The 23012-nt window shown below is 40.1% G+C and overlaps 1 protein-coding gene across 1 annotated transcript in view; it reads right to left on the bottom strand.

Moving 5' to 3' along the window:
• The window catches only part of DGKI (diacylglycerol kinase iota), a 478924-nt gene extending 456665 nt beyond the window's left edge, over positions 1-22259 (bottom strand). The window contains exon 1 of the mRNA XM_078153519.1: positions 21817-22259. Within this exon, the coding sequence (XP_078009645.1) occupies positions 21817-22238 (422 nt within the window). The 5' untranslated portion in view covers positions 22239-22259. The remainder of the gene's footprint in view (positions 1-21816) is intronic.
• Between the last annotated feature and the right edge of the window lie 753 nt (positions 22260-23012).

Below are 23012 nucleotides of genomic sequence, written 5' to 3'. Positions count from 1 at the left end.
TCAATCAACAGCTCTCTCCTGGACCAAATGAGATAAAATTTGTAAAGTGCTTAGCACAGTTACTGGCACTCAGTAGACACTTAATAAATGCTTACTTTCCAGACAGTTCCCCAAAAGACATTTTACAAGTAAGACAATTATACCTGCAGATTGGACTCTCTCAACATTCCTTCTTCTCTCTTCTCCTTCCAACACAGTTGATTTCTCTGAGAAACACTGATTATTTTCCCTAACCCTAGGCCCAGGCTTATGTCACATGTTTGAACCCCACTCTCCTCAATGCTGCCATGACTGAATTTTCCCACTTAGATAATGTGCATGGTGACTTTCACCCATCTTGCTAAAGTTGTGAGGAATTGGAAAGAAATATTTGGACCATAAAAGGCTAGAGAAGCACCATCCCATAAAGAGGCCCAATCACAATGAAAATCACAAGCCCAGTGTCTCAGTGGGAGTAATAGCGAGCCCTCTGTGAGTTCGCCCATTTGAAGCAAATTGCCTCTTGCAGGCATTCTGCTTAGTTCCTGGAAGAATTGCTTTGCCTCAAATGGGAGGGAAATTTACTGGAAGCAAAAGACCTCTTCCAGGCAGACCATCTGCTCCCAGAAAGAAGCATTTTTATCTCAAATGGGGGAATATTTTCCCTCTCAAAGGGGAGTAGACTTTGCCCACTCAACACCACCCTCAAATATGCCTTAGAATAAACCTATTTATTTTTATGGCAAATGTGAGTTTTGTAATCATTAGTCTGGAAGATAGCAGGAATGGAGGAAACATTGTTCACAGAGAACTGTCCAAAAAAGTAAGAACTGGGCCTCCACTCCCAGGTTAGGTGACATTCATGTTGCATGCGCCAGATGGTAGGATCAGAGATTTAGACCTGGAAGTCAATCGGTCAATAAACATTTTTAATCACTTACTATGTGCCAGGCATGCTAAATGCTGGTAATACGAAGAAAGGCAAAAACAGTCCTTCTCTTCAAGCTCACATCCTAATGGAAGAGACCTTAGAAGTCACTGAGTCCAACTTCATCACAGCACAGGTGAGAAAACTGAGGCATTGAGAGGTTAAGACATATCAGACATAGCTCCTTCCTCTCTTTGCAGGGGTAGGGAATGTGGGTATGTGACACTGCATTGCTGGGAGTTGTACTTGATGTCGTGGTTGGTTTTTCTAAAGTTCTTTCCCCCATATCTCTTTATTTTTTGTTCTTTAGCGCACACATGCACACACACACACACACACACACACACACACACACACACACACACGATTACTCTGCAGGAGGGGAAAGGAGGTATACATTTGAAAATAAAGGTGAGGTAAAAACAAAAGATCTCCAAAAATATTATTAAAGAACAATAAAGGTACATCTGTCAGTGTTATTATTTTTTATTCTACCTAGATTTTTGTTATACAAAACTCCTAGTTAAGACTCTCCCTCTATTGATCAGATGCGCAACTCATCTGTAATTTACAGTCACAGAGAGTTGCCTGAATTAATGGTTAAATGACTTGGAATGGAGAACTTCCTGACTCCAAATTCAGTTCTCTACTCTACCACACTGCCTCTCATTGTAATTATACCAATAAGTAATTTCAAGATTTTGATATCTCCTCTGTAATCTTTCAAACCTAACTAATACTTTCCTCTGTCTGGGTCAAAAGTTTTTAACAAGGTCCGTGAACTTGTTTGTTCAAGCATTTTGATCTTTGTATTTTAATAATTGGTTTCCTTTAAGCTCCTATGCATTTTATTTTTATTCATTAAAAATATTGTGCTACAAAGGGGTCCACAGGCTTTCCCAAACTGCCAAAGTGGCCGATAACATAAAAAAAAAGGTTTAGAACCTCCACTTTAGACCCACATCATTAACCTAAAAACTAAATACATTTATAAAAGTATATACTTATAAATTATATATTATAAAAGTATAAAAGTACACTAACCTAGTATACTTTACTTTCAATTTTTTTTTTTTAGCAATTGGGGTTAAGTGACTTGCCCAGGGTCATACAACTAGTAAGTGTTAAGCATTTGGTCTGAGGCTGGATTTGAACTCAAGTCTTCCTGACTTCAGGGCCAGTGCTATATCTACTGTGCCACCTAGCTGCCCCCTACTTTCAATCTTTAAGGCATTCAAGAACAGGCTAAATGTCACTACAATGAATTAAGATGACCTGCCCAAATCTTTAGACATATCAAAATTTAGTTGTATGAAATACTTATTTTGATGATCTGTAATCTTTTTTTTCAGTTGGATATTCCCTCTGCCAAAGTAGCTCACAGTATTTATTCCTTAGTAGGACTGTCTTCCTTAGTTGCAATTGCAAAAAAAAAAAATAAATTAAATTAAATAAAAAACCTATTCCCCTGTAGTCACCTTTTTTTTCCACAAAGTCAGCTAGGCAGGTCCTCAGAAGACATACAGAGTTCCCCACTGAGCCCATATTTAAAGCTTCTCCAACTTGACAGAACCTTCCATAACTTGTCCTCTACAGGCAGAGTCTTTGAGAACCCACATTCTCCTCTATCTACATATCATGAGACACCTAGGTAGCTCACTGGAAAAAGAACCAGCCTTGTAGTCAGGAAAATCTGACTTCAAGGCCTGCCTCAGCGTTGTCACTTAACCTTTGTTGGCCTCAGCTTCCTCATCTATAAAATAAGAAAATAAAAACATCTAACTTACAAGGTTTTGGTGAGGATCAAATGAAATAAAATATGTAAGGAACGTGGCAAATTTAAAGTACTATGTAAATTCTAGCTATTATTATCATTACTATTTTAATTCTTATTCTGAAACATCAAAGTAGGACCTTCAGTAGTGTCATATCAAATATGACTCAAAACAATTGAACAGTCGATTTAGGTTGTTTTTTCCTCCATGGAAATGGTCTTTGTTATAACGAGATTAAACTGACATGGCTTACCTGTCGTCCAGCTGTACATTCAGACGTCATTCCTAAATCCTTAAAACCAAAAGTAGCCTGCTTATCAGTTGGAATCACTGGGTGGATCAGAGGTGAGGCTCTAAGATGCTCAGCTATTTTCCACTGCCTTGCTACATTCACCAAATCCGGTTAAATGAGTATTTCTTCCCCTGGAATACCCTGAACCACATGAATGTACGCTATATGTAGGCTAAAAATGCAATTCCTGTAAAGCTTGACATGCTATTCTTAGAGATGCGATGTCATTACCTTAACTGAATCTCCCTCACAATGAAACTGCAGCTGCCTAGCAACCAAAGCTAAGGAAAAAGGAGACATTCCTCTCTTCCTGCTTTTGGAGAGGGGAAAGACTAAATTGAAACAGCCTAAGTTACACTCTCTCTTATCTTCATAGAGTAATCAAGTCAGATATTCAACAAAGTGGCTGGACCTCCTAAAACATGATGCTGGTGAAGCAGCCAATGCCTTGCTCCAATTTTGTCATTTATAGCTAAGCAATTAAGATAAATTAAGATAAATTAAATTTTAAGTGGCAGTCTTGCTAAATAACTTCCATAGAAAGGAATTGTGTGAATATATGCATATGCATGCATGTTTATAATACTCCCTATCTATAATATATTTATGTCTATGCCTATGTCACATGTACACATGAGGGGCAATATAGTGAAGGGGATACTAAAATTAGAGTCAGAGTACCTGGGTTCAAATCCTGGCTCTGTCACTTACTAGCTGTATTACCTTGGGCAAATCAGTTCTCTCCAGATTTTGCCATCATGCTTCAGCAGCCTTGTAAGCCTCAAATTTCCCTTATTCCCTACAGTCTTTTTACCCTGGAACGTCCTTATGCCCTTTCTCCCTTTCTCCATTGATGAATTCCTCTCAGAAACTGCAGTTCCTTCATTCCTATCCCAGCTCTGCTTCCGATTCTCTGGATTTTGTCAACATGCCTCCTCATGGGTACTTCACCCCCTCCATCCCTTTTCAATTCCGTCTTATGTACTATCTTCTCCCATTAGAATGGAAGCACCTTGAGAGCAGTGACGTTCTTCTTACTTATATTTATATCCCCAGCACTTAGCATCTGACTTGTAGTAAAGGCTTAATAAATGTTTGTTCACCTTGAGAATATAGTTCAACAAGGTTCTGAGATTCCAATGAGATAGAGTCTATAAAGTATTTTGCAAACCTGAAAACAGTAAGTCAGTTATTTATTTGTTTGTTTGTTTGTTTATTTATTTATTTATTTATACAGATCATATATATACATATATATGCATATATCCCTGCTGTTGCTGTTCAGTCATTTGAATGTGTCTGACTCTTTGTGACTCCATGGACCACAGCATGTCAGACCCTGCTACACTCCACCATCTTCCGAAGTTTAACTAAGCTCATGTTTGTTGCTTCTAGAACACTATCTATCTATCTCATCCCTTTTTCCATCCCCTTTTTCTTTTGCCTTCTATCTTTCCCAGCATCAGGCTCTTTTCCAATGAGTCCAGTCTTCTCATTAGGTGGCTAAAGTACCTAAGCTTCAGCTTCACCATTTGATCTTTCAATGAATAGTCTGAATTAATTTCTTTAAGGATTGACTGATTTGATCTCCTTGCTGTCCAAGGGACTCTCAAAGTCTTCTCCAGCACAACAATTCCAAAGCATTGTTTCTGCAGTACTCAGCCTTCCTTATAGTCCAACTCTCATATATAATATTACATAAAGAAGAGTGATATGGGGGGAAAGTGCTAGTCTGGAAGTCAAAGGATCTATGACCTTGTGTCACACTAACTTTTCTGAGTCTCAGTTTCTTCATCTATAAAATCAGCACAATTCTACTTATCTCTCCTATCTCATAAGGAAAGTGCTTTGCAAAGCACTATACAAATGCAAGGGATTATTGTTCATATGCAAATGTATAGGTAGATTGATATATACATACATATAGGTATATAATATATAAAAATTAAAACTCTCATTTTCAACTAGAGTACACCCCCGATTAATGTTAGGGAGCCTGCTTCTTCAAGAAAGCTAAAAAACAAATAGGTGTGGCAATGCTCTTTTCGCGTCCTAAAGCCATGGATGTAAGAATCTTAGTATAGCCCAACCCACTCCTCCATTCTTCTTGAGAATCCATTAGCCACACTCAGATCCTAACATATGGCAAGGCTTCACACTGGAAGGTAGAAATTAGAAGGAGCAGGGTGGAGCCATAGGCAACATAAACATAGTGATTCTCTGGCTCCCAAGTTACGCCCTTCTCAGCTCTCACACACAAATGGGCAAAGATTCTGTGATTTTTTTTTAAGTGTAAGGAACTCTTAGAATAGGAATACAACTCCAAACACAAATCACAACTGTCTATGAATTAGAAGATAAATCCTAAGAAAACACCTAAGCAATGCAACAGTTAAGTGACTTGCCCAGGTAGGGTCACATAACTAGTGAATGTCAAAGATGGGGTCTGAACTTGGGTCTTCATGACTCCAGGTCCAGCACTCACAAAGAATGGAAAAAATTACACAGTACCCAGAAACACACTTACAGAAGCAGACAATGAGTCTCTAGTTGTTCACATGACTATTATTTTCATACTGAGTATTAGATTATGAACTCCAGGAAGGCAGACACTGTCTTCTGCCTCTTTTTTTATTCCCACAGTGCCTAGCACATAATAGGAGCTTAATAAATGATTACTGACTAAATGACACAGCTTGCTCAGAAAAAAGTTTCTGAGAATGGGACTTAGATTTCTGAACAATGTTATAAAGTATAGGAATGATGGGCTCGAGGGCAGAGATAGGGTAAATGTTAATGTGAATTGATTTGCTTGGTGTTTTTCAAATCTGTCAAAGAGTCTTTACACCAAAAAGGATGGGGCAGGGCAGAAACTCCTAATGCATATTCATTCACCAAGCTAGAAACCATAGAGAGTAGTTATAACTAGGAAAAATAGCAATTGAGATAGGAGACAAAAATCAAAGAAAGCCAAGAGAAAAACCTATAGCCTGAAATATCTAAACACAAATGCTTTGAAGTTTAGGCAACTAGCCAGAGAAGCTAGAGTTCCTAACACAAAGAGGTAAATTTAACCTCTTAGGTATTGTTGAGACTTGGTGGGATGACACCTATGATGAGAATGTGGCTCTGAAGGGATGTACCTTATTCTAAAGAAATTGGACAGGTTATACTATGAGAGTATACTCATATGAGAAAATCCAGAAGGGAGAAAGATGATGGAGAGCATCTTGATAAAAATCAATAGAAGCAGAAATAGAAGATGCTTTACTATCAGAGAATACTATAGACCACCTAAACAGAGGGAGGAAATAGATAAGAAATAGAGAAAACACATCACAAATCTGTCACAGAAGCATGACATAGTAATATTTGGGGACTTCTAATTGTCCGGACATCAATTATAGCTATCTGCCAAAAACAAAGTAGGTAATATCTTTTTTACTTGCATTTATGATAATTTCATCCTTCTAAAGGTGAAAGTCAACAAGGGGAAGTACTCTTCTGGATCCAATTCACCAGCAAGGCGAAAATGGTTGCTGGAGTGGACATAATTGAAATTCTGTAAGAAGTAACTATAGTTTCTTAGAGTCTAAGACAGAAAAGGAAAGGAAAGCCAATCACTGATATTCACCCTAGAGTTTTGGAGAGTATATTTCCAAAGGAAGTTTAAGTAAGACCCCATGGACTAAATTCTACAAGGGAAGGAAGTCCAGGAGGGAAGGAAAACTCAAGAATGAAATTATGAAGACACAAAAAGAAACAATTCCAATGAGAAGAAATAGGAGTCGACTGGAGAGAATGATGGAACTGCATGCCCAAAAAGTTTGGCAGAAACAACTCCCCAGTCAACTTAAACTTTTAAAAGGATATGAACAGAAGATGGGAACAAGTACAGGTAACAGTATAAATGCAAACGCATAGCATGGTACTGTAAGAATAGTTTTAGAAATGCTAAAGATAGAAATAAACCAGGCCTGGTAAGGAAAGCTAAGGACAATAAAAAAGACTTTTTTATTATTCTATATTAGGGAAAAGCAGAATATCAAAGAAGAGATTGGACCACATTTCTCAGTGTGCTCAAGTCTAATTTTGTTTCTGTTTGCTCTGTCAAAAAGAATGACCTTTGTATTGCTGAGGACAGAACAAAGAGGCTAATAGAGAGTTGACACCCAAGACAAGTAATAATAGGAGAATACCTAGTTACCCTTGATGAAATCAAATCATCTAGCCCAGATAAACTACATCCTGTTACTGAATATACCAACTGAAGTGACTGCTGAGCCTATGTCAGTGACATCTGAAAGACTGTGTAGAAGAGGAAAATTACCATAGGATCCAAGAAGGTAAAATTTTGTCCCAATTTTTAAAAAAAGTGAAAAGAACAAAATCTGCAGACTACAGGCTGCTGAACTTGACTTCAATTCCTAGTAAGATTCTAAAATGTATTACTGAATAGATGGTTCATGAACGTCTAGAAAAAAAGAAAATGTAATCACAAAGAATTGGCAGGGTTTCAAGAAAATCATGGCAAACAAACCTCCCCCCACCTCTATTCCTTTTTCTGATAGGAATGTTGTTGTAGCTAGAGTTTACTTAGATCTTAGCAAAGGGTTTGACAAATACGTGCTATCCTGGTAGAAAAGATAGAAGTCCACTGGATGATAATACAATTAGATGGATTCACAAGTTAAATGGCCAAAGGATAGTTATTGATGTCACCTCAGAAGGAGGTCTCCAGTGACTCTCTTCTTGGCTCTGGACTGGTTAATGTTTTTTATCAATGACAGGAATAAAGGAATAGACAGCATTCTTATCAAATTGGCAAATGACATTAAACTGAAACTGATGACTAATACACTAGATGAGAGAATAAGGATCAATAACATTCTTGAGAGTAACGTTAGAATATTACAGTTGATTCAAAAAAAACTACTTTACAATTACCAAATTAGGGAGGTATGGTTAGACAGCAGTTTGTCTGAAAAAAAATACAAGGGTTTTGGTAAAATACTACCTCAATATGAGTCAGTAACGTGATGTAGCTGCCAAAAAAAAAAGGTAACAGACTTTGGCTTCATTAAGAGATCTACAGCATCCAGGAACAAGGGAATGATAAACTCACTGTATTCTGCCCTCATCAGACCTCATCTGGAGCATCATGCCCAGTTCTAGATATAATAGTTTAGGAAGGAAATTAATAAGCTGGGCAATGTCCAGAGGAGAGATCAAACAAGATAACACATGCAAAGAGCTTTACAAACCTTAAAGTGATATATAAATGCTTGATACTATTATTATTAATCAGAATGGTCAAAGGCCTAGAGTTCATGCCATATGAAGAATAGCTGAAAGACTGTGAAATATTTAGCCTTGAGAAAAGAAGACTCAGAAAAGAAATGACAGCTGTTATTCAGTAATTAAAAAGCTATCATATAAAGGATGGGTTACAATTGTTCCATTTGGCCTCAGAAGGCAAAAACAGGAGCAGTGGGTTAAAGTTTCAGAGAATTTGGTTTGGTTTGGTTTGGGGGGGGGACCACCTTTCTAACAATGAAAGCTAATATCATTATACTTATCAACTTTTACCCTAAAGAAGAAAAGAGAAAATACACTTTTCTCCCTTCTTTGAAGAAGCAGGAGTCTGTGGGTCTGGAATATTACATATACTTTCAGATTTGGTTAATATGTTGGTTAATTTTGCTAAACTAATTCCCTTCATCTGCCCTACTCCCCCACTCTCCACTCTTTTATTCTTTGTTACAAAGGATAAGTCTCTGGGGAGGGAAAAAGGGAAGGATATATTTGGAAACAATATGATAAAAAAAAAAGATGCCAATTTTTTTTTTAATTAAAGCTTTCCAAAGGTGGAATGGGCTACCTCAGGAAGTAGTAAGTAGTAGGCTGCTCCTCATTAGTGACTGTTAAGCACAGGGTAGATGACCACTTATTGGGTATGCTGTAGTGAGGATTCTTTTGGGGGAATATTTTGGTCTAGATGGCTTCTTAGATCTCTTCTAACTCCCAAATCCGGTGATGGCTGAAAACAAGACTGCATCTAGCAGAGGGAAGAATCTCAAAAAGGACCTTCTGTAACAAGGAACACAGCTGCATTCCTACCTGGTTCCAGTCATCTTGACTTTTGTTCTGCTACCAGACTTCAAAGGCTCAGGAAGAGAGACTGCGAGGCTGACAATTTTGCATAACTCTGGCTCACTTAAATCCAATTCATGAGCAAGTCAAGGCATCACCCGTGATGTCATTGGCCTCTTCCAAAACAAAGAACAAACAACAACCTTATCAGGACCACACACATAGGGATGCATCGGCATCCTTCAAGCCACTAGGTGAACAAAGACGAGATTCTCCCTTTGCAAAGCTGCCAACAAAGAGTTTGAGGTTTCAAGGGATGCTTCAGTATGAAAAGAATTCAATTCAACAAATATGTATTAAACACCTAGTAAGTCAAGGCACTGGACTAGGTGCTGATGATACAAAGAATAAACACAATGGTCCCTAGCCTTAATAAACAAATTCTACTGGGAGAATTTTATTCTGCCTTGGAACATGACAGGTTGGAGGCCGATTGGATGCGGCTAAAACAAAGATCCCTGCAACCTCTGAGGTCTTATACTGCACCAGAGGGAAGGTTATAGAGGAAGGATACACTTTCATCTCTCAATTTACACCATATACATCCTGTACGTACATGTTGTTTCCATGTTGTCTCCTCATTAGATCGTGAGTTCCTTAAGGGTGAGTACTAATTTTTTCTTTCTTTGTGTTGCCAGTGCTAAGGATGGTAATTAGCACATAGCAAACAATTAATAAAGTTTATTGAATTGACGTGACTTGACCCTGAAGGCAGCCCAATTAAAGTATGAATTGAGGAAGCTACAGTCTCGAGCCTGTATAAGGGGGCCTAAAAGGAAAATAAAGGGGCTACTTTAAGCCAAAAGGTTTAAAAAGAACTTTTTTAAGTCTTTAAAAAAAATTCCATCTAGCTGAACTAAGCTACTTCAAGAAAAGACAGTGAATAAAACACTGTCCTTGAGTATTCTGAAGAGTTCTCCAAAAGTTGATTCCAAAATGCTGGTAGTTCTTTATAACTGTTTCAGCATTGACTCATAAAAAGTTCTTTTACTTTTAAATAGCCTTAACGTTTATTTTTGAAATTGAGTTTCATTTTCCTGTGGAATCTTGGAGGTTGTCCTCATGTGTGAAAGAATTATTCAGGTTTTAGAAACCTGTCTGTTTCCTAGCTACTGCCTAGAAGGCCATTTGGCATTCAAAACCTGTCAGATTGCCTTATCTTCCTTCTTTGAGAGATTATGTTTGCTTCATTCAACAACGTCTGAAGATACCAGTTGGAGCCAGCATTAATTTCACTGTTTGGAGCTCCTTCCTTCAACCCTCCCTCAAATACTTACTGAGTATCTATGCATACAGTTTGGGGGGAGTCTGGGGGGAGTAAAATTCAGCTTTTTGGCTTACACGGTTTCTATAAGAGAAGAAAATAGAATTTCCCAGAAGCCCCTATTGATTCCCTGTGTTGATTATCCCCAATTTACCCATGAATCTTGCTTGTACAAATTTATTTATATGCTGTCTCCCCTTGACTGTGAATTCCTTGAAAGCAGGGACTGTTTCGCTTTTTTTTTTTTTGTCTCAGTGCTTGGCACATAGTGGGTATTTAGTAAGTGCTAATTGATTGACAATTAGATCTCTACAGTCTTGCTTCCTTCTCACAGCAAACACTTGCCAGCCAGCCCTTATCTTCTCCAAACTAAGCAAGAAGCCATCTACCCTTTCCTCCTGGATCAATGTTCATGTCCTTGCTGAAACCCTAGGTAATTTCTTTTTATCCAGACTTCTTGACAGAAACTTTTAAAGTGGTCAACTTGTTTTGTTTTGTTTTGTTTTGGGGCGGGGGTTCCTCCTCTGAACATGTAAAAAGATATATGAATAAATATGCACAACTTGGAAAGAGACTTTTTTTTTAAACAGGGTTTTCCATGAGGTTCGCTTCTCTATTTGATGTGATTTATGAAAAGGGAGACTTGAGATCAAACCACTTCTACTTAGTTGCCTGTCCCTTCCTGTGCTTGTGAGGGCTTCTGTTACTAGGTTCCTGACTCATTTGCTCAGCCTTTCAGAGGTGGGGCCCTTTGTGTGTCTGAGGACTAACTCCTCCATCTCCTAGGATACTCGCTTGGATTCCTGATCCTGGCTGCCTGACCTTCCCTACGTCTATGAACAAAGACCTGGGCCTTCTTACTTGGACTCTTTTACCTGCTTGCTCCAATCTCATGAAGCCTTAAAAATCAGAAGAAAGAATGAAAAACATTGGGCAGAAGTCAGAGGAAACAGATTTCAACTCTACGTAAGGGAGAATTTCCTAACAATGAGAATTGCCCCAAAACAGAATGAGCCTTTTTTAGAAAAATATTGAGATTTCTATAAGTATTCAAGAAATAGGAAAATAATGTATTAATCCTTTCGTTTTTTAAGTTTTATGAATAATTTACCTGGCAGCTAAGGGTAAAAGTGACAAATTTCAGGGATATATGTATGGATGTGTGAGTGTGTGTGTGTGCATGTGCATGTGTGTGGATAGACAGGCAAATAGAGATAGATAGATAGATAGATAGATAGATAGATAGATAGATAGATAGATAGATAGATGATGGATAGATGATGGATGATGGATGAGTGAATAGATGGATGGGTGGATGGACAGATAGATATAGACAGGTAGATAGAAAGAAAGAAGGAGGAAAGTATATGTTCCTAACCAGAATGACAACTTCTGTTAAGCACTTATTTATGGTTCATTTATTACATATGTAGATGCTGTGACTAAAGTATAAGCTCTACCTAACGTTCACATTAGCTAGGCAGTTTTAACATTAACTCTGAAAATCAAGCTTACATTAAAACTTTCAAAGACCAAATAGAGGATTTCTTTACTAACTAAAAGAGTGCCCCTACACATGTGAAGTACTGTTTTTAAAATATTAATTTAGTGATAGCCATTGCCAGTTCTGGTTTCTTCTTCTTCTCAGACTTAACAGTAGCCAGACACTTTTTGGCTAATATCAGGATTTGTTCTATAACATTGCCTTTTAATGTCATCAACTAATCTTAGTCCAAAGAATTTTCTTTTTCTACAGAAATCACATAAGCCTGAATGCAAAAGCCATGTAAATCCCTGTGAGGAAAGGGGGAGGGGAAGAAATAAATATTTATAATGCTGAATACATGGCAGGCACTATGCTAAGTGCTTTACCAATATTATCTCATTTGATCCTCCCAACAACCTGGGAGCTAGATGCTATTATCATCCCCATTTTACAGTTGACAAAATTGTGGCAAACAAAGGTTAAGTGACTTGCCCAGGGTCATATAGCTAGTAAGTCTGAGGGCAGATTTGAATTCAGGTCTTCCTGACTCCAGGCCCAGTACTTTCCATTATGCCACCAGCTGCCTCCTAGAAAAAAAAAATCTCTTTTTAAAACTGCACATCATCTATGCCCACTGCAGATGGTCAATAAATTGAGCCCAGAATTGAATGGGAGGAAGAGAGTGGGCTCGGATTATATTTTCAGAGCTAAGAAGTACTTTCAACTGACCCCAACTTTCTCCCTGAAACAAAAACTCATCTTTTTAAAACCAATTTCTTCTGGTGGTGCTATATGGCTAAGAATCATAAAATAACACAATCTCTGAGAAATAAAACTGCAGGTCACCCAAAGGACATATGGTGGGTGTAAATAGGCTACAGCATATTACTAATGACAAATTGCAGCTGAGAGCTGTGTAGAAGATATTATCAAAGAGATGTATGACCAGAAAAGGAGGTGGACCTGTAATGTAGCAAGAGTAAGGAAGAACAGATAGATAGCCTCAGTGCTGCTGTGGTAGCCACAGCATGTCAAAAGACCTAACATACTGGAGAGATCCCCTGGGGAGGATTAACTTTGACAAGAGTTATAGCAAATGAAAAGGCATGGATGAGCCATGAACTGAATTGTTGGAGGATGAGTTCATAAATCCATTTAAATATTGAAGTATGATCTATCTGTTTTTGTTCAGTCCTTACAGTTGTGTCCGATCCATCTGGGGTTTTCTTGACTAAGACACTGGACTGGTTTGCCATTTGTTTAAATGTATTTTTAAGACATTTAAAGGGGGGGGGAAGGGTTTGGCCCATTTTAAAAGACACAAGAAGCTAGGTTTAAAAAAAACACACAACATTGAGAACTGCTGAGCTGGTGAAAGGACATTCTAGCAATTCACCATAAAAGGACCTTTACACCAAAGCTGAGTTAGATCAGTTAGAAAGAGGGAGTCAGTGACAGAAGCATAATTATCAGAAGAACCTTATCTGAATTGGACAAAACACAGTTGCAGGATTTCACACAATCTCCAGGCAAATTAAGTAGCCATGACTTTTCTCTCTATTTCTGGTCTAACCATGAGAGAAAAAGGAAACACAAAGTACATGCAGTAGGGAATCAATATCTCCCTTGGAGAAGGAATGGCTGGATTAAAGTGTTCCAGAGCTAATTGGTAGTGTTTGGGAGGCAAATTAATGCCTTCTCTTTGATAGGTACAAATAGATAGTTAAAGGTTTTTGATACCACTCTGAAGCCCCCAAGAGGTTGGCAAAATAGCTGAAGCTATGAACATACACAAGACCAGAGGCATTAGGACACCAGAATGATAAGTGGGAGAGAATTAGAGGTTTTCTTTCAAGTATAAATGAAAACAAGAGATAAACTATGCAGTGATTGGTAACAGTAGAAAAGTGGTAGAAGGTACTTAACTTGTACCTAGGTGCTTTTATTTCTTTAATTTTGCTCTATATTGTACCCCTTTGAAACAGCTCAAAATTTGAGATTGGTTAATTACATACAGCATTATTTTAATGAGTTACAATTTTATAGAAAAATGCATAATTAACTATATTGTGTGCTCTTCTTTCCCCAGCTCCCATTTATTTACATCTGATGAAACTGGCCTATCTATACTACCAAAATCCACATCACTTGGTAGGAAGCATTGTTGTTCAGTCATTTCAGCCGTGTCCAACTCTTCATGACCCATTTGGGGTTTGTTTATTTGTTTAGCAAAGATACTGGAGTGGTTTGCTATTTCCTTCTCCAGCTCATTTTACAGATGAGGAAACTGAGGCAAACAGGGTTAAGTGACTTGCCCAGAATCACAAGGCTAGTAACTTTCTGAGGCCAGAAGGGAACTCAGGAAGATGAGTCTTCCTGACTCCAGGCCTGGCACTCTATCCACTTAGCCACCTAGCCACCTAGGAAATAAATAGTATCAATAAGGTAAGCATTATTAGTTCAAACTTATTAAATGTCAATAAATAGCACAATCCTGGTGGGCAAGCCTATGCTTTTTACACAGTCCTCTCACTCTAAAGTAACTCTCTGAATATCTGAGAAAATGTTTGTTCAGCCAGTCTATGCCCTGGCTATGTGCCCTGGAAAATACAGTGGAGAAATTATCTCATGCCTTCTTTAGAAAGTAAGATACTTGAGAGCAGAGACTATTTCATTTTTATCTTGTGTCCCCAGCACTTAACACTGTGCTTGGCGCATAGTAGATACTTTGAAAAAAAATGTTTGCTGAATGAATAAAGACACTGGAGTCATAAAAACAAAAACCAAAAAATAAAAGCAAAGCCCTGCAAAGGGGCAAAGACCAACTAGACCTCATGATGCTCCATGTTAGTATAACATTTTAGTTGCTACAGAATACTTTCTTATACTTTATCTCATGTGCTTCTCACAGCTAGGGAGGATAGGTAGCGGTCTTGTTTTACAGGCAGGGAAACTGAGGCCAAGAGGATTAAGTAACTTACCCAAAATCTCAGAGCTAATGAGTGAGGGTGGTAGGGTTGGAACTAGGTCTTCAGATACTCCAGTGCTTTTTCCATTACATTACCCTGCCTCTCTACTTGAACTACATATCTTGGATACAACATAACACCAGAGATTAAACCCCTCTTCCCCGTTTTCACCACAACCCCTTGCCAAAGCAGGCTTCCTGGGCTATCCCATTTAGAACCGAGGTTCAGAAAGATAGGACTACTGAAAGAAGCAACTATGAAAAACTGGTAAAATAAAACGTCTGTTGCAACTTCTCATTAAGGAAAACAACACTCATGCCTTAGAGGGGCAACTGGGACTTTCTTTGCCCTTGGGAGCCAAATTTATACAGCCCTAAGAGTAACTTAAGTCCTTAGCTAAAAAAAAAAATTAATTAAAATAGGAACCTACCAGATGGCAGGCTGGGGAGAGCTTCTCTCTCTCACCTCCCCCCCCAACATGTCAGCCTCCTTGGAAGCAACCTTAAGCTACTGTCTCAGGATCCCTAGCTTCTCCCTTCCCACTCCTGCTCAACTTGAAGGCATGTTTCAGGTACAGTTGGGGATTCTTTCCTAATTCAACCCTCACCTAGAGCCTGAGCAATCCTGGAGAGAAAAAAAAGTATTCCCAAAAAAACGTGTTTTCTGTCTACTGGTGAAATCTCTATCTAATGAAAAGGGTATAAAATTGAGGGATCCTACATAGTAATCCTCCAAGGGCAGCCAGGTGGTTCGATGCATAGAGCACCAGACACGGAGTCAGGAAAATTCATCTTCCTAAATTCAAACCCAGCCTGAGACAATTCCTAGCTGTGTGATTTTGCCTAGGCAAGTCACTTAATCCTGCTTGCCTCAGTTTCCTCATCCGAAAAATGAGCTGGAGAAGGAAATGGCAAACCACTGCAGTATCTGCCAAGAAAACCCCACGTGGGGTCACGGAGAGTTAGACAACTGAAACAACTGAACAACAACATAGTAATCTTCAGGAGGAGGAAATCTTATGATTGTAAATTATCTGGCTTAGGGCCAAAATAAACTTTTAATAGCTGTTTCTAACAGCTCACTGGGGACTGCCTTACCCTAACATTATACTACCTCAATGAACCTCACTTTGCATAGTAGTGGCCGTCTTGGAAAAATCAAGTAAATCCTTATTTGGCAAATCAAAGACAATTTTCCAATTGCCTTACAATTTCATTGTAAATACCCTTTATCTTTATCTCTGAAGTATCTTCCTTTGGCAGTGGCTCCTTTTCTGCTTCTTAAATTGATCTGATTTCATAATATCTCTGACAAGCATATGGCTCATAGATAAGGAGACAGGATGGTGTAGTGGAAAGAACACTGAATTTGAAAAAAAAAGAGATCTGGGTTCAAGTAAAGCACCTTCACCTAAAAGCCTCAGTTTCCTCCTCTGTAATACAAGGATGGTATGGTATATCCACCGCTGGCCTGGAAGTCAGGAATTCCAGGATTCAAGTTGACCTTGGACTCATTCTGGCCACATGACCATAAGAAAGATTCAATTCCTCAGCATCTTCAGGCAACTCTAGGTGACTATAAGTTGCAAAGAGTTCCGAATTTGTATTGGTAGAGGGTTTTTCCTCACAGGAAGTTCCTTTCACCAATTAAAGCACAGGTTTAGTCTAAAATAATAAGCATAATGACAATCATAATAATAATAACACACCTTACAAGGTGGTTATAAGGAAAGCACTTTTAAAAATGCTATATAAAATATGAGTTAGCATTGAATACCTCATACAATTAATGAGCTAGGATGAACCTCAGAAGTCATCTAGCTCAGTCCTTTCCTGTTACAGGTAAAAAACTGAGTCCTAGAGAAAGAAAATGACGTGTTAAAACGGCCAGATCTTGAACCCAGATCTCCTGACTTAGGCTAAAACTATTACCACAGTACCATGTACAAGTAACCAAATGACTACAAATCACAGGTATCTAAAGAACCCTTTTCTAAAACACTGCATGAAGCAGAAAATTCTTAATTTTCCTAGTTGACTTTCTTGAAGTGAACCATGTCTGAAATAATTAAGAAGTAAAAACTTCATTCACTTCATCCTTCCTACGTCCACATTAGCCTTTCTTCTATCTTTCTGCTCCTGTTTTGGGGACAGAAGAAATGAAATGCTAACATAATGCTTTTATTGCCAAGCTAGGAAAAAACCAAAATAGGCACTAAATAAAGATTTTGTTGAATTGGAGTACTTTGTGTATATTCAGCATTTTAGTCTAAGCAATAGAAAGCAGCCTGCAAATGAGTTTTAATTCACCTTCCTTTTGCCCCTTCAAAGAGGAGGTATTTCCACACTCATTTTACAGATAGAGAAACCAAGGTAAAGGGCAATGAAACACCTTGCAAGCAGGTGAGAGCATAAGAAGTATATCCCAGTGCTATTCCCCCCAGAATCATACTTTATTCTCACACTCAGCTGCCCACATGATAGCAGAAGTGTGAATTTCTCATTGGAATCTATACTCACCCACATTGCACCTGGGTAGTATTTTTTTTAACACCATATGAAAATCTCATAAGGGTATCTTTGTAGAGATGGCATGTGCCATGTGGGTGAAAAAAATGTTTCTCGGCAGTCCTTAACAATTATATTTTTCTGCCTGCCATGTGTTAGTATGTATAAGCTTAACTGCAAATCACCAGAGGGAATTTTTTCAGTTTAAATATGGAAGGAGTACAGGTACCCAAACGTGTTGGAGTCAATGTGATCTGTAAGTAACTAAAAGGTCATGGAGAACTGTATATGGAACACTTGAAAAGTGAAAAAGCAGCAAGTGGGCAGCTGTGTGAACACAAACACAAATCTCTCTCTCTCTCTCTCTCTCTCTCTCTCTCTCTCTCTCTCTCTCTCTCTCTTTCTCTCTCTCTCTGTCTCTCCTCTCTGATTCTTTCTCTTCCTCTCTCTCTCCCTTTTCTTCTTGTCTTTCTTCCCCCTTCTCTCTTCCTCTCCTCTCATTTTTCTCCCCTCTCTCTCACTCTTCCTTTCTCTTCTCTCTCTTCTCCCTTTTCTTCCTCTCTTTCCTCCTCCCTCTTTTCCTCTCCTCTCATTTCTTTCTCCTCTCCCTCACTCTTCCTCTCTCCCTCTCTTCTCTCCTCTCCTCTCTCTCTGTCTCTGTCTCTGTCTGTCTGTCTGTCTCTGTCTGTCTGTCTGTCTCTCTCTCTCTCTCACACACACACACACACACACACATACACACACACACACACAACACACACACACACACACACACATGCACACCCCACAGAGCAGTCCTAAAATGAATCCCCTGAAAGCTGGTGTATTTCTGAGAATAACTTCTATTGTGCTGATGTAAATGGGAGTCCAAATGGAAGGAAAAAATAGTCTCCTACACATGGCATAGTCCTTTGCATGTATGTATCTGTTGCAGCACCATAATTTGTAAAGAAAAAAAAGGTACTAATTTTAAGAGAAAAGTACTGGCTCACTAACACTGCCTTATAAAACCCTCAGCTCAGCTGTCTACAAAACCTGCTTGCTTGCTCTAGGGGAACAAGAATTGAAAGAAAGGAAAATTCCTCATGGAAAAATGGTTCCCCCCACCAAAAAATACCTCAAGAAAGATGAGATAATGAAGGGAAATCTGGGGTAGAAAGGAGTTTATTTTCCTTAACAAAGTCAAAGTCAAGCAAAATGAATAATCTGCCTCCAGAAATGGCTATTTAAAGGCTTTTGAAAAGGGCTCTGGTCTCTAAAAAGACAGGAGTCATTGCATGCACACCCACTCCTCACTTATTTTTAAACCTTGGCTTATATGTTCCTTAGCAACAGAAATAGATGATGAGACCCCCACACACACACCTCTCCCAAAACATAACCCCCTTCCCTCATTCCGTCAAGTGCCATTTCACAAGAAGCTCATGTTCTTCAAAAGAGCTCAGAAAAGCAATAGAGCAGGTAAGGCATTCATACTTCAAATCCTCTAACAGTCATAAGTTTCTTAACTTACTTAAAAATGGAAGACTAAGGCTATATTCAAATAAACCGACCCTTCTATAGGACAGAGTAAACACTGAAAAGTCAAGCCTACATCCATAGCAACATTCTTCAACAATCTTAACTGATGCTATGGAAAGCCTTAAATTTGGAGTCAAACAATTCAGGTTCAAATCCCAGCTCCACCAATTAATGATTATTATTTCTTGAGTAAGTTTCTTCTCTCAGTTTCCTCATTTGCAAAAGAAAGGGAATGGACTGGCAGATGTGGAAAGTTTCTTAAAGTTTCTTCCAGCTCAAAGCCTTATCCATGATTTGGGATATTGTCTCCCTCCCCACCCATTCCCCAACCCCATATACACACAACACACACACACACACACACACACACACACACACACACACACACACACAACACACACTTCATGAATCATCTCAAGTTGGAGCCATATTGTGAGCTTTTTCCTGACCCCTTTTTCTCAGGAAAAAGTAGATAATGTGCTGCATTTGGAATCAGGAAGGGAGGCCTGGGTTCAAAGCTTGCCTCAAACACTTACTAGCTGTGTGACCCTGGACAAGTCACTTAAATTCTCTAGGTCTCAAAATCCTCAACTGTAAAATGAGGGGGATGGTTTCAATAACCTCTAAAGCCCCTTCCAGCTCTAAATCTATAATTTTATGGTCCTGTGATGCTATGACCCTCACCTTCTCCCCCAGGTGCTATCAGAGCTGAGGTAAAGGCCTCCTTCTAGGCAAGCAGACACTAAACTTCACAAAAAAAGCTTTCTTTCCCTTCCATTCAGACCATCTCTGAGCATGCTCAGGGTTCAGGCCAACTGTACTTGACTCAGATGCAGATGGCTATCAGGGAAGGTAATCTTTCCAAGTTACCCGGAGCAAGAATAATCTGTAGGGGTCTTTTGCCTTCATTCTCTTGCTGCTGCACCTTCCACCTACCATCTGACCCTATTTTGTAGGCCATAAGGAATAAGGTCAAAGGTCATGGCTCCCAAAACAACAGGGAAATCTTTTCAAGATCTTCGAAAATCAGCAAAGATTTTTTTTAAAGGGAAATAAAGCTTAAAAAGCACCCACCTCACTAAAATGAATTCAAAAGCCTATTGTTATGCACTCATATAAAAATGATGGGAGCACCAACTGGCACTGGACATCTTTTCCAATACATTCTCATTTAAAAAAAAAACCTGACCAGACAGAAAATTCCTTCGGGAATTGATCTGCTTTCCCTTGCAAATGTTAGCTGACACAAATGACAAGGTTGGATTCTTCCATGCCAGGAGGTGCTTTGGACCACGGAAAACAGAGACCCACCAGTATAAATCCGAATTCACATAAATTAACTCCTGATCATTACAGCACTGGATTGCACGGCAGCTCCAGCTTCCCCAGGACTAACGAAGAAGTAGCATGCTCTATGTCCTAACATGCCTCCCTAGAGCCAGAATTTCCCATCACTCCCACCCCCTCCTACCCTATTTTTAGAAACCCAAAATATGAAGATCGAAATCTGATTGGTCCTGATCTAAGTGAGTAACTGAAAGAGCAACTCAGGTGGGAAATTCCCTCAGCCTACTGGGAGCAAAAATGCAACACAGGAATTCTGGAATGCAACTACTTCACCAGCAATTTTGCCACAGAGAAAAAGTTAAAAATCACATTACCTATACTCAAAAAATAACTAGAGCAAACAGAGCAGTAAGTCTGGGGGACCCCAGCAGGCAAAACGTCTGTATGCATCTTAGTGATTCACCTATCTATCCCCTTCCCCCCACAAACACACACACTTTCAAACCCACACACCTTTGTCATCTGCCTTTGCTTACATAACAGTACATGGGTTAACAGGCTTGATATTCTATATGGTTTTCTGGAAAGGAACATGTAAGTTAAAAAAAAAAAGAAAGAAGCTTGCTTTTTTCAGACCCTTTCTCAAGTAATCTATTAAACCTCAACATGAAATAGATGACAATAATCCTACCCCACTTCTTGGTCTATCATAAGACAAATAGCTAGTTTCTCCATTTGAGCTGCCCAAACCAGGCAATATCTTGACCCTATCTGCATAACACTGATTTTTGCCTTTTAGTGTGATGCATTACAGTGGAGAGCTTCCCTTCTACACCTTTCTGGCTAGAGTAGCTGCCAGCACCTACCACCTTTACCTTTCTCCTGATCACCCTCCCCTACCCCCAGTAATATAATTCCAGGGAGGGATTATGATTGTGTTCCCCTTAATAATGGGTCTCAGCAGTATTACACCAACAATAAACTGTTGGGCACACACCACACTGTTGCACAAAAGACACGCAGGCAACATAGATCATGATACTAAGGATAGGTCTCTAGTTAGACATATACACACATACATGCTAATATATATGTATATGTATATATCACATATATACATATACATATATATACATATATTTCTTAGTTGCAGGTTTTGTGACCATAATGTTTCCTCCTAAGTCTAAAGCTGTTCTTCGCTTCTACCTGTCAGAGTGATCTCGGTTCTTAAGTTAGTGCCAAGGTGCCACCTAGAGAAATCTGGGGGATTGGAAGAGTGGTGACTAAGGCAGGCAGTGACTGATGGGCAACTTTAGGGACGACTCTCAGGTTACCTGGATTTACCACCACCACCACACCCCTACTCTGAATTAAAGGACCAAAGGACCCTTTCTTCTCTCCAGTCTGGTTTCAGAAGCTCAGCCCGAGGACGGGGTGGGAAAGGAACAGGCTCAGACTCCAGACACGAAGCTGTGCAGAGGATAAAGATTCCGAGGGGGGAGGGGGGTGAAGGAGAGAGAGAAAAGAGAAGGGAAGCTCGGCAGGTGTCTCCCACTTCCTGACATTCGTTCTGAAGGAAAGAGAATGGAGTGGGTTTGGCGAGCACCTCAAAGGGACTTGGAGATCACCGGGTCTCCTGGGCTTCTCTCTCCTACCTGTAAGAGACCTGCTTCCGGAAAGTTAAGTTTCTCAGCTTCTCCTCCAGAGCCTCGTCCTTCTCCTTCTGGCCCGTGGCCTGAGGCTCCTCCAGGGCGGCTGCTGCTGCTGCCGCCGCCGCCGCCACCGCTGCCGAGGCTCCAGCCCCTGCGCTCCGCGTGTCCGGTACACCGCCCTCGGCTCCGCGGCAGCAGCTCCCGCCGCCGCCGCCGCCGCTTCCGCTGCTGCTGCTGCCGGCAGCCCCTTTCTCCTCTCCGCTCCCTGAGCTAGTGTTCATGGTGACGGCCCCAGGAACCACGGACGGAGCTGAGGTGGACCGGCTGCAAGCGGGGCCGGGGCCGAGCGGCGACGACTGCAGGAGACTGGGCAGGTCAGCGCGCCGCTGGCTGGGGCAGCAAATGGCAGCCCCTTCCCGCAGCATCCATCCGCGGCTGCACCGCACCGGGGCATTGTGGGAAACTCCGTGCCTCCACTCCCCCTCCCCAGCCAATCAGGGCCCGCCTCCCTCGGCCCTCCCTGACACCCCCCCACCCACCTCTCCCCCCACCACACACATATGCACCCGCCCCTAGCCCACTGTCTTTTCCCTAGGATAGAAAAAGAACCTGAGAGGTAAAAACAAACCCTGCCCTATGAGAGGCTGGAGAAACTAAGGAAAAGAGAATTGGGGGGGGGGGACTGGGAGCGGGGCCGTGAAGGCGGGGTCAGTGGGGCTGGGAAACGGGGAATCCTAGAACCTCAGAATTTTAGAGCTGGGGAAAGGCCTTAGGGATCAACTACTCAGCCCCTTCATTTTATAGATTAGGGGACCTAGTCCCAAAGAAGAGCTTTCTCCAATCTCTCAAATTTAATTAGTAACCAGCCCTAGACAAAACCAGGGCTCTCTCCACTAAGATGGTCAGCGCCAACATATCGAGATGAAGATCTCTCTGTAGTGAGAGATTTGTGGGGAGTAAGATCTGGGAATATTTTTGAAGGAATTTCACACTTTTGGGGCTTTCCTTGCTCCTCCCTGGAATTCAGAAGAGTTCTGTTTTTCTCCATAGCTCCATTTTAAAACATCTCTACTTGGCAAAGATCCTGTTATGCCTTCACACCTGTTTGTCTGATTGTGTACACATCACAGGTTGAACTGTATATCCTCCAACAGAGCAGAAGAAAAAGAAAATCCAGAGAAGGAATGGTTATCAGATAC

Source organism: Phascolarctos cinereus, unplaced genomic scaffold (assembly GCF_003287225.1).
Source record: "Phascolarctos cinereus isolate Bilbo 61053 unplaced genomic scaffold, phaCin_HiC Scaffold_1;HRSCAF=81, whole genome shotgun sequence".
NCBI classification, from domain to species: domain Eukaryota; kingdom Metazoa; phylum Chordata; class Mammalia; order Diprotodontia; family Phascolarctidae; genus Phascolarctos; species Phascolarctos cinereus.
This window is presented reverse-complemented; position numbering and strand designations above follow the sequence as displayed.